Below are 12023 nucleotides of genomic sequence, written 5' to 3'. Positions count from 1 at the left end.
AGGAAAAAAATCATAGTGTAGTTTTATAAAAACAAATCCCACGGGTACACATTAAGATGTGCTCAATGTATTCATTCATTAATAATTGGTTCTTGTGTGCGCCACAAAAGAAACTTGCAGCAGATGACTCCCAAAGAAACAAAACGATAGACAGCGAAGCCTTGAATGGCGCTCTTTTCAACGACGCGTACGAGAAGAGCAACCTCGCCAACACCACGCCTGTACGAGAAAGAGCGACCGTGGCCTGTTCAGACCACAAACCCAGAGCCGACAGGCAGAGCTCACGCTACGAGATGAACAACGCAACAGGAGATTGCCTGTTCGGCCTTTCACAGGTTACAACCGTGTTATCTACAGCAAGCTAGAGGAGCATCCATTTCAGTGGGAAAGGGCAGAACCAGGCATCCAGATGTTCTCTAGTTTCAGGTTTACATCTCTGAAAAATACACCTAACCGTATCAGATTCAGAGCGGATTGCGTCAGGAGAAAAAGCTCACACGCTAAACAAGCCCCTCCAGCCGGGGCGAGAAACAGAAGAGCAAATGAAGTGCAAGCAAACAGGTTTTCCCTACAAATGGGAACAACTGGACTAACAGGACAAACCAAACACGAGACCACCAACTAACCATCTGGGGTCTCTGTTGCTTCCAGCCAGTCATCATCTGAAACCAACAGCATAGTGATCAGGTCAAATGTATCTCAGGTGGATTGACAGGTCAGATATATCACATGATAATTGGATATACTCCCTCCGTTCACTTTTGTAAATCGTTTAAGACAGCTGAAAGTGAACTGTTTTAGGTGCTGTCTGAAATGTCTAAAACGTCTTACAAAAGTGAACGGAGGGAGTAGTATTTTCTTTTTTTGAATTGTTTGGATTGCTTACCACATGTGTCACATGGTGAACGGAGGGAGTAGTATATTATACATACTAGACACTTACTGTGCGGCGGCGGTAGGCTACCTCTTCCGCTTCCCGCCTGAGCCTCCGACGGCCTTCCCTGCAGACCCAGGAGTTTTTGATCTTGCCGCTGGCGCCTTCTTTGCACTCGAGCCGTTGCCATTGCTCTTCAGGTTGAGCTGCACTTGAATTCCTGCGAGTGGAATCCAACATATAAATTAGTTATTATATATCCTGGCGATAATAACAATATCAAACAAGGCAGAATATGACAAATAACCTTTCTTATTATCACTCTGCAGGTCCAGTTTTGGCTTCGAGTCACCAGGCACAAGTTCATCTGAAAGAAAAACAGGAGCAGTCAATGCGCCAAAAATTGACTAGTACTACAAATAAACTAGGTATGACTCTCCGCTGTGCCGATCAGTACAGCAATGATACAGAAAACTACCATCCAAAATTACATCGTTGATGCTATATATGAGGCGTATAAATATGAACACAGCACTGTTTGGTTTATTTGACAGGCATAGCTACACAAACATTTCCAAGATCAGAAAAGACAATTCATCACACCTGGAGTACATAATAATTAAAAAACGCAAAGCTTCTTGTGATGGAACAAATTCCATGACCCTCCCAACAGTTTTCTGGCATTACTAAAGAACATCAGGAGTACCCAGAAAAGAAAAGAACATCAGGCTCCAAGCATTTTGCTAGCATCTGCAACAGAAATATAAGCCTGACTGAAGACCAGATTCCAAGTTTCTCATTGAATTTCTGCCCCTGCTGCAAACCCATTTATGCTTTTACGCAAGTAGGAATATATTAGGTACAGCAACAATGCTCTGCAGAAGACAACTCTACTAGCAGTGCATTGCGTGTTACAGATATTGCACTCTGATATCCCATTTTTCACAGAACAAGCTACATGGGAGTAGGCCTGAATTTGGTGGTAATACAACCTAAAAAAACAGCCTGACTAACCACTGTGATCCTTCCGACTGAATGTTAGAAGTTTGGAGCAAATAAGTACAGACAAAACATAGTCTTATTACAGATATTTATTCGTGGTTCCATGGACTGATGATTACTTGATTAGTATCTCTGCCAACACCAGATTCACCGTATCATGACTGGCTAAAGACATATTGTATGGCATGTTACAGATAAAATAACAAATGAAAACGCATATGAAGATGCTGTGGCAGTACTGGCACCGATTGTGTCAACATATTTATTTGTATTCCTAAAACAGAACACACTAATCAATATGTACAACAGCAAGCATTAAAGATTAAAGATTCTCTTTTGGTACAATATATTCATTTACCAAGAAAAAAGCACGTACCATCATTTTCAGCATCAGACAATTCCTCTTCATCACCTTCTGCAGATGCTACTCCAGTTTCTTCAGGCAAACTCTCATCCAATGGCTCCAGGATTGCTGCCACTCGTTTCTTTAAAGTTTTTTTCATGCCAGGGATATTTATTAGATCTGCTGATCGAACAACACGAGAGCTACTTCCTTGTTTGTATGCCTTCGTCAAGGCACTTTTAACAGCTGGTTGAATACCATCCATAGGATTTGGATGGCCCTGCAGAACAACAATATATTCAGCACCATGTAAAGGAAAGAGGGTAATCAAATTACATTGAAACAACATTGCTCAACTAAGACATTATCCTGCTTGGATGCTTCAATAAATTAATTTGAGCAGTGAACTGAGTCGTAATCATAAAGATCTGAATTGAACAACAATGCACCAAAAAACAAATAAAGGACCTAGTCTTTGACAAGCTACACAAGCTTGTGGAGTTGATTGCAAATACTGCGATACTGAAACATACATTGTCCGACCAAGTAGATTCCATTGTTTCTTTGTTGTATTTTTTAACTTGTCTCTGTATTCTCATCACTACCGCACGAATTATCATGTCCACAGCTCCACACCATCACGGGCTTCATATTTCACTGATGTTTTCAAGCAATTTTTATAGCTCCCACGATGCAAACTATGAAAACATTACACAGAAGATAAATGCAACAGTTGCAGATGCAACTACCACAAACACGTACTCAAAATAATTAGCACAGTGCAACATAGTTTGCATCATCTAGAATATCTACAATGGATAACTTTAACATTACATTAAACCAAATACGTTTAAGTACTTGTATTATCTACTCCCTCTGTAAAGAAATATAAGAGCGTTTAGATCACTAAAGTACTCCCTCCGTTCCAAAATAGATGACCCAACTTTGTACTAAAGTTAGTACAAAGTTGAGTCATCTATTTAGGAACTTTGATCTAAACGCTCTTATATTTCTTTACGGAGGGAGTATTAACTAAATTGCCACTCAAAGTGACAGTTAATGAATACCATCAGGCAGCTTTTAGAATAATAACCAACCTTAAATTTAGATAATTCAACAAGCGTGTCAAAGTCTTCCTGGCTTAAAGAGTAGGTATCCATAAACTCCACCACCTTTTGGACAGCTTCCTCCTGCAGAAAATTACAAATATAAGATCCCCGGCAGATTTCTCAGATAAAGGTTTCTCCATGGGAGATGCCAGGCGCGGTTACTGCATTGCAAACGAACAACCAATAGTGTGCAACCAATAGTGTGCGTGCAGAGTGCATATTTTGCCAACGAAAGAAATACTAATTCTAAGATGATAATAGTTGAATTGAGAAAGCATGCAAGGTTGCAAGCCTTTGTGTGTCAAACCCCGCCTAGCCCCTTGACAAAATCCTTAAATAACAAAAATAAGATTTCTCCTATTTTTATTAAAAATAAAATTAGCCAATTCATCATGCATTACTTCCTTGTAAGGAGCAGACCTATCAAGCTACACAATTCGTACAATATGCAGCAATATGCTTGAACAAATGCAGCAGTTGACATATGATACTTCGATGAATCTTTTGTGTTAGCTTTGAACAAAAAAACAATTTTATGCTTCACTCATTGAGTGAATGATCAAGAATAGTCCAAAATGGTTATGATAAACAATACCTTAGGCATTGTCTTCAGTGGGTCAGTCAACTGTCTCAAGAGAAGAGTGAGATAGTCGAGCCTCAACGCCTCCCTGCAGATCCCAACAATTACAAGACTGAGACTACAATGAAACATAGCACAGATCCCTTACGGTCTTTCAAGTTACAACTTTTGTCAAAGGATCATGAGTTCTGGTAAATGATTAGTTGTTTACAACACAAAGACGATCTCTCTTTTTTTCAGCTTACATGGTTTGAAATAGAAAATCATAATCTTCCATCTCGAAGATGTGACCAAGGCAAGTTAAGAGAAGGGTAAGGCACCCTTTAATTCGCTCACTGTTAAGGCACTTGTTCAAAAGTAGTTACATTGGAAAATGAGCAAGCCACGTCCAGCAACTAATAGTTGGCTGGCCACTTAAAAGAAATCCATGGCCCATATATTTTCCTAGCAGATGATAATGCGGTCCTTATCTTAACTCATGCTGAAAGTTCCATATCATTTTATCATGGTTACAAGTAATAAAACAATTAGCCAAGAAAATCATTGGCTTGTTTTTTTTTGTTCTCTGATCTATATCGATAATCCAACAATCAATGTACATAAGTACCTACTCTTTACCAGTGAAAAACATGGTTTTGGTGGTCCCAGGGTAAGTTACCAATTTTACTACTAATCCAGAAACTTAACAAAGTAGGATTCGGCAGAAAGCAAGCTAGTTTTGGACTATACCCACCTATCCAAATTAGCTTGCTGCGATGCAAGAATATGACTATGGACATCTTCCAGTAGCCTTTTGTTTTTGTTAGTAGTTGAGTACTTGCCCAACCATCCACCAAATCTATTAAAGTTTCGTTCACCCTGCAAAAAATCAGTATCCAATTCAGTCTACTAAAATTAAAATTCAGAAAAAATAGAATATACTCAATAGTAGTAATGGATGGTTAGGGTGTGAACTTTACTGCTTCAAGGACTTCTCTATTTCCATGCATCAAAGCAGCACTGAAATTTTTTGAAAGAGATTAGCAAACTGTGTTAACATTTGAATAAATCAATACCGCCACATATTAACCATTGGGAAAGATCAATGCACATACGGTACTATTGATGAAGCCAAACAAGCAGCTTGGGACAGCTGCCACTGTCGATATCTTCTTATTTGCACATTAACAATATCACCATCCGCTATAGACTCAGCGGCACGGGCAAGATAATTCATTCTTTTAACTCCACTGTCATCCTTCCCAACGGCACTAGGCCGATAATTGATATAATTTTCCTATAATGGCACATATTAGCACACGAATATAACCAGGTTTAATGATAGAAACAACTAGGGTCACAATAATTCAAAGACAGAAGCAGTCCTAAAGCACATATTTGCACACAATTCTGGTGCACACCAACTCAACCAACATGTGTAGTTCAATACAGCAACAGTAGCTGGAATTTCTTTCATATAATAGCTGAGATGATTGAAAAGAAAAAATGAAAGCTAGCATCCAAGCTTTCTAGGAGAAACATGTCGACATATGCAAAGCTGTAACAGCATTGCTATGAAATGGGAATGCCTTCCTGTTGACCAATTCAGAAATATTAGCCTAAGTTATATGATGCACTAACAGTGCAGAGGCACGGTTGTGGGCTTCAGCAAGAGCGACTGGCCTCCAAGCATCACTAGCAGTCGAGCTTAGCTCATAGTGCTTAGGGGTGTGGCATGTGACATGGTTACCAACTAGCAGTTCTGTAGATTGACTTACTGTACCTATCAATCCAAAAAAAGTCGAGAAACAGAAGTAGTCTGATGGATAACCTTAGGCACGCTACAATTTGTTAGGTGTGTGTTTGGTTTCTAGCCACAGTTATGGCTTGCCACGCTTTCTCATCCACATAAACATAACTTTCTGCCACACTTGTGGTTTCAGCTACCATGTATCGTCCAAGGGTTAGTTGTGGTATGGTCAACCTTGAAGCAAACAAGACCTAAATTTGCAACAAAAAACATAGATGCAATTTAGGCTCAACACTTAAATCGCACGCTATGACGGACTACTGATTACTATAACTTAAAAGAGTCAACATTTCAAACAAAAATCAACCATTAACTCTAACCACATCATTGGCATGTTGCCACCATGAACAAGCAAAACTTAAAAAATAAACAACCAAAACGAACTATTCATCCGTATTTTAAAAAATAACAAAAAAGTACTGGAAATAGAAGAAATATAGGTAAAAACATGTAAAAAAGGATTTGATGACATGGCAGCATGTGGCATTTAGTGGCATCTGCATGGCATCCACGTCAAGTCAAAACCACTTCAAAAACCGCTTTAGGCTGGAAAGTTGACTGTTCCAATAGTTTGAGGTTGCATTCTTAGAGTTCACAGTTGAAAAGTGAATTTTGGCCATAGTTCAGGGCTTAAAAGTGGAATTTTTCATTACAATTATACAAGCATAAGTAGCTCTGCATTCAGTACACAGAAAAGAAATACATAGTAATAAAAAAATCATGAGGCAAACGCGAAGGATTAACATTTGCACAGATGACAAAAACAAATTGTTTCAAAACCTGGATAATAAGGGGAACTAAATCAGGATCGCTCATGCTCAAGTCGATTCGCTCATCCATCCTTAGTCTCCCACCATTGAAACCGAATAGCCTGAAAGTAGAATAAATAACCATGAAGAACACTAGGTTTGAAAGCCATTCAAGCAATTAACCAAGTATAAGCATAGATACATTTAACTAGACAGGAGTGATCATGGAACTAAGTGAATAAAAATATATCATTTGCTCTGCTTAAATCTCACTAAATCCATATAAAAAAATAAAAGTGAACTGACGAATTAATTGCAGGGGCAAACAGTTCCAACTTCCAAGTGTCTAAACTAGTTGGGAATTGACATGTTTAGCCGTTACAAAAAGCTACTGAGTCTTGTTCTCCTAAAAATACCAAAATCTCTACGGCGTCATCTTCTTCAAGTACATGTAAAAACGTTTTATCCTAAATCAATTTAGCAACAAATGAAACCTTTAGCTGAAGCTCAACATCATCAGCACCAGCATCATCATGTACTTAAATCAGGTACTTCTCCAGCGGATATACAGTAGAAACTAGGAAAATGGTGGAGTTTGGTTTCTATTTTAAGGCAGCCCGGTGCATGTAGCTCCTGCTTGCGCAGGATCCGGGGAAGGGTCCGACCACTTCGGGTCTATTGTATATCCGTAATGTGATATGTTCCCAATGCTAATAAAAAATACCCCAAAAGAAATTACTAGATCAAATACATTTGCACTAATAAGTGATCGGATAACTTTGTTAATCCTTAACACTTCCATAATTAGACAGGATATGTACTTCCACACCAAACGCGAATAAATCAATAAACATGAAGAGATCATTGAAAGACTGACAATAAAAATTCTAAAGAACTCCATAGAATGACATTGTGATATACTAAAAGAAGGAAGAATACTTGTCCACAGCCGTGAAGGGAGAGATGTCTTCATCTTTTGAGCTACTATTAAGACGCAACCTTATGTCATCATATTTGACCACAGACTGGGAGAGACTCATGTATTGCAAATGGTTGAGTGCCATGCGAATATCCCCATGTACTCTTTCTGCAAGCTCTTCCATTGCATTCTAGCAGGTCAGAAAACCATATATTAGCAACTGAACGTGAAATATGCAAAGAATATTATGTGATGTAGTATTGAATTAGTTGAGCTATGTTTCCACTTTTTTTGAAGTTTTGACCATCAATAAGAACAGAACCATGAGAACATACTGAACACACCTCTTGAGCTTGAATGCCTTCTTTTCTGGCAATCTCCATCAACCTCTTGCCCATCTGTTGAGTACAGAAGTTAAAAACAACCCCAAAACACAATTCTTTTTTGTTAAAAATACAAATAGTGCTGAACCTGCCCCGTATTACTCCCTCCGTCCCAGAATAAGTGTCTTGAGCTTAATACAAATTTGTACTAGAGCTAGTACAAAGTTGAGACACTTATTTTGGGATGGAGGGAGTAGTATATATAGTGTGAGGAGATGGGAGAAGTAAACCAGAAAAAACATAAAGTCAAAAAAGAAGCAACTTTTGCCAACAATTAGAAAAAAATACCAAAATGAATATAACCATGTTTACTTATGTTCAGAAAAAACATTAAGGCGGCAGATTTTATCAGATTAACTGGGTAGCAGCAAGCAATTGAGAACAGCAGTTCAGTTGTCATAATAGGTAAGGGCAATAATAGGGTAATAGACAATAGTAGGAAAGCAAACAATAATTTACATAAATCATTAGAATATGGTGGCATGAAATAACCTGCTGCTTTGTTGGTTTCCTGAAGTTGAGTAGCAAACAGTAATTTACAAGGCTCTTCAGCTTCTGGCTATAACGATCATTACAAATGCAAACTATAGGAATCTTGGATATCTTGATGCTGGCAATAAGATCAGCAACTCCACCTCTATCACCAGCAGACATACCGTCAACTTCGTCCATGATGAGTACAGCCTTAGGCTTCTTTATCCTGTGAAATTGCTCCACACTTCATATAACAATAAAAACAAATCAAAGTGCAAAAGTTCAGGATATTGTAGTACAGACCGGTTGTCACTATAATTCAGAGTAGCATTGCTGATAAGCTCTTTGATAGAATTTGATGTGCTCCCCCCAACACCTTTCTCAATCTTGGAGTCTGCTTTACCACGGCTATCACTTGCATTAACCTGTTATGCATATATTACTCATTTAAATTTGTGACTCAAAGGTAAATAAAGAACACATAATTACCTGAAAGATAAATAAGTGAAGTATGTAAGAATAAAGACACACCTCAATGGCCTGCAATCCAAGCATCTGACTAACAACTTTTGCAGTTGTAGTCTTACCAATACCTGGAGGTCCACTCAGCAATACAGCTTTTTTAGCTCCACCATCGACCTGCTTCTTTCCTTTGCCCTTTTGGCCAGAATGAAGGAATTGATTCTCCCAACTTTTCAACCAATCATGAAGTTGTTTAACCTATATACATTAGAAGTTCGTCAATGCTCCCCGGAAAAAAAAAATCATTCATACTAACTTACGTGTGCATAGATGTACATGACCAAAATAACCAAAATACAGAATTTCTCACCATTGATTGGTTGCCAACTATGTCGTTTGGAACTTTTGGCCGATATTTCTCTGTCCATTGCAAAGAACCGCGGTCAACAACCTTGACCTTTTGATTGTTAGTGGAGTTGCTTTCTTTATTACTCTTTGAGGGAGTACTCTTGCCCATGGTACCGACTTGATCGACAGCTAAAAAATTCAAAATCAAGATATGCATAAGCATCAACAACATGAGAAATGGCAATATTAAGAAAATAAATCATACCAATGGCATGTTATTTGCAGGATCAACCTAATATCTACTCCCTCCATCCCAAAATAAGTGTCGCTGATTTAGTATAACTTTGTACTAGATAAGCGACACTTATTTTGGGAAGGAGGGAGTACAAAGTTAGGAGTAAGAAGATAGAACTACCACGGTAATTATGTTCCAGGTTAATGCAACTAAGCAAGATTATGTTTGTCCAATAAACTAAAGATGCATTACAATTTAAAAGTTCCTGGTTACCTCTTCTTTCAGGTTTAACTGGAGAGCTCTTTGTCTGTGACTTCTGTAGCTTTTCTGAATTGCTGTTACCTTCATGTTTGTTTACAGGAGCCTTTGCAGGCTTTGATTTCCGGATCATATCAAATAAACCATCTTCAGTCAAGAACGGGACGCTGCAATAAACGTGAGCATATATCAAGCAGTGACAATTAAAAACAAACTTACAGAATTCTTCTCAAAATAAAGCTATCAAGTAATACCCCAGATCTTTTGCTTTATTAGATTTCACTCCCCCAATATCTTCATCAGCCAATAGGTAACTCTGCCAACAAGCGATGTCAAGTTGTCAACAAAGATACAAGCCATTAATACTTACAGCGGCAACTTTTATAATACTACAAGTACCGTCTTTTTACTAATTGAACCGGTAACACGTCCCCCGTAACGCTTTATTAGATCAGCCGCTTCCTCCCGTTCAAGACTGCAGATAAACAGAAAATTATGATTATTTACTGGCCAGATCATCTCAATAAAGAAAGTTGGAAGTGTTAAGATAATTATGTGCATTGGCCGTTGCATGATCGGAAAACAAAACACTTCAGTATAAAAAATGAAGAAAGTAACCACACCTGTCAAGGGTACCACTTATGACAAATGTCAGACCAGCTAAACAGTCAGGGGCACCCTCTGGGACTTCCTACAGAATATGGAATGAACGGTTTAGGGTGGGGCCTTCCAGAAACTTGTGACAAGAACTGTGAATTACCTTCTCCCCTTTGTGAGGGGGATCCTTTCTTTCACCAAAATTCATGAAACCTCTCCCACCCCCTCCTCTACCTCTTCCCCCAGGAGTAGCTCCTGCTCCTCTGCCCCCTCTTCCCCTTCCAGCTGCTTTGGAAGGGGTCTTGTCATCTTCATCCATCCTATCCTCCTCACCATCATCATCAAGACCAGTAGTAGTCTTTCCATGAGCCGTTCCTCCTCCTCTTCCAACCCTTCCCCTTCCCCTTCCTCTTCCCCTTCCGGCTGCTTTGGAAGGGGTCTTAGCATCTTCATCCATCCTGTCCTCCCCACCATCATCATCATGACTAGTAGTCTTTCCATGGGCTGCTCCTGCTCCTCTTCCTCCCCTTCCCCTTCCTCTTCCCCTTCCAGCTGCTTTGGAAGGGGTCTCGGCATCTTCATCCATCCTTTCGTCCTGGTCATCATCATTAGATGCAGCCTTCAACTTCTTTAATGGTGGTGGCTTCACTGGAGTTTTCTTTTTTGAAGGCACCACAAAGTCATCGTCGTCGTCTTCTTCATCCTTAAGGGCCTTGTTTGCTGCGAAAGGCTTGATGTCATCCTCAAGGTCCTCACTGCTTTTCTGAAGTTTTCTTTTAGAAGAACTCTTCTCAGCAACATCAGCATCTTTTTCTGTTTTGGGTGCAAAGTACTTGCTTGTCTTCCTTCTAGCTGAAGCATCTTGATTACCAGGCACCTGCATGATCCAGATACAGTATTGATTACAGGTGACGTATATAAGCTGGGGGACATCAAATAATTTAGGTCAGTGGAAGCAACCAAAGAATTAAAGCGAGCCGTTGGTCTAACTGCGATGGTGGTGCAAGAATATACCCAGCTTAGAATCTGATTGACAGTACTATCTGCTAATACATTCTTATATCATGGACTCATGGTGCACAACCAGACATGAAACATCAAAGTCAGTTCTTAAACTGTATACAGTGCATGCGAAAATCAAATCTAGTATCTTTTTGGGCGATATTAAAGTATGGTTTGCACAAAAGATTCCAACACCCATTAGCAGAACGAATAAGGGATTTAACAGGTTGTGGTTGGGCTACTGCCGCGGGAAATGCATTAATCTAGAGTTCTTAAACTGTATGGCCGAGGAAAATCGAGTTGCTGAGCCGATGCACTGCATCCTGGATAGCAATGCTAGAGAAAACAAACTGCTAAAGAAGACCTAGAAAAGCACCGAACCAACCAGATGAACGAAGAAGCAGAAAGAAAGAAGTCAGCATTCTACCGAAGATGTCGCGGCCTTCTCGGGGATGCTGAGCACAGGCTTCTTGGCCGCACCCGGCGCGGCGGCGCCGGCGGCAGAGGGCTTGGCCGCACCCGCATTCTTGTCGTGCGGCTTCATGAACCATTTCCTGATGTCCGACGACTGCGCCACAAGAAATCCAAGAACGGCGAAACGGTCAGCCGAGAAGAGCGGATCGAGAAACCAACCTTCCGCGTCGAACCAAGAAACCTGGATTAACGAAGGGCCAAGAAAGAACTCACCATGTCAGTCTTGGCCAGGAAAAGCCCGGCCCCGGCGCGCGGACTCGCCGGTTCTTGGCTCAATCTCGACGGGGGGAACCCTCTAGGGTTTTAGGGGCGTGGGCTTCGTGGCCTCCTTGGCCCTCGCTTTGGGTCGATTGGCGCCACACGCAAGCCGGGGGCGATGACAGGAGAGGAGGAGGAGGGGGGAGGCGGCGGTGGCAGTGCGGGGT

General features: G+C 40.2%; 1 protein-coding gene across 1 annotated transcript; it reads right to left on the bottom strand.

Moving 5' to 3' along the window:
• Positions 1–294: 294 nt before the first annotated feature.
• Positions 295–12017, bottom strand: LOC119341189 (replication factor C subunit 1-like). Its single transcript, XM_037613060.1, has 23 exons — positions 11812–12017; positions 11552–11692; positions 10286–10999; positions 10149–10216; positions 9925–10000; positions 9780–9841; positions 9541–9692; positions 9055–9221; positions 8754–8942; positions 8526–8647; positions 8241–8448; positions 7710–7763; positions 7386–7555; positions 6478–6568; positions 5003–5184; positions 4868–4907; positions 4642–4766; positions 3924–3996; positions 3317–3409; positions 2253–2499; positions 1182–1241; positions 944–1094; positions 295–662 (listed from the first exon to the last, which is right to left on the bottom strand). The coding sequence occupies exons 1-22, from the start codon at positions 11812–11814 to the stop codon at positions 961–963; spliced, it is 3171 nt and encodes a 1056-aa protein (XP_037468957.1). The 5' UTR covers positions 11815–12017; the 3' UTR covers positions 295–662; positions 944–960.
• Positions 12018–12023: the final 6 nt, after the last annotated feature.

The sequence above is a fragment of the Triticum dicoccoides genome, chromosome 7B, assembly GCF_002162155.2.
Source record: "Triticum dicoccoides isolate Atlit2015 ecotype Zavitan chromosome 7B, WEW_v2.0, whole genome shotgun sequence".
Taxonomy (NCBI): Eukaryota; Viridiplantae; Streptophyta; class Magnoliopsida; order Poales; family Poaceae; genus Triticum; species Triticum dicoccoides.
Note: the sequence above shows the minus strand (reverse complement) of the source record. Positions and strands in the feature narration are given on the sequence as shown.

Coding starts and splice junctions, on each gene's coding strand:
- LOC119341189 (XM_037613060.1), bottom strand. Junction 8,648..8,753: donor TTGGATTGCAGGCCATTGAG/GTGTGTCTTTAT, acceptor TATGCATAACAG/GTTAATGCAAGTGATAGCCG. Junction 8,449..8,525: donor CTGAATTATAGTGACAACCG/GTCTGTACTACA, acceptor GCAATTTCACAG/GATAAAGAAGCCTAAGGCTG.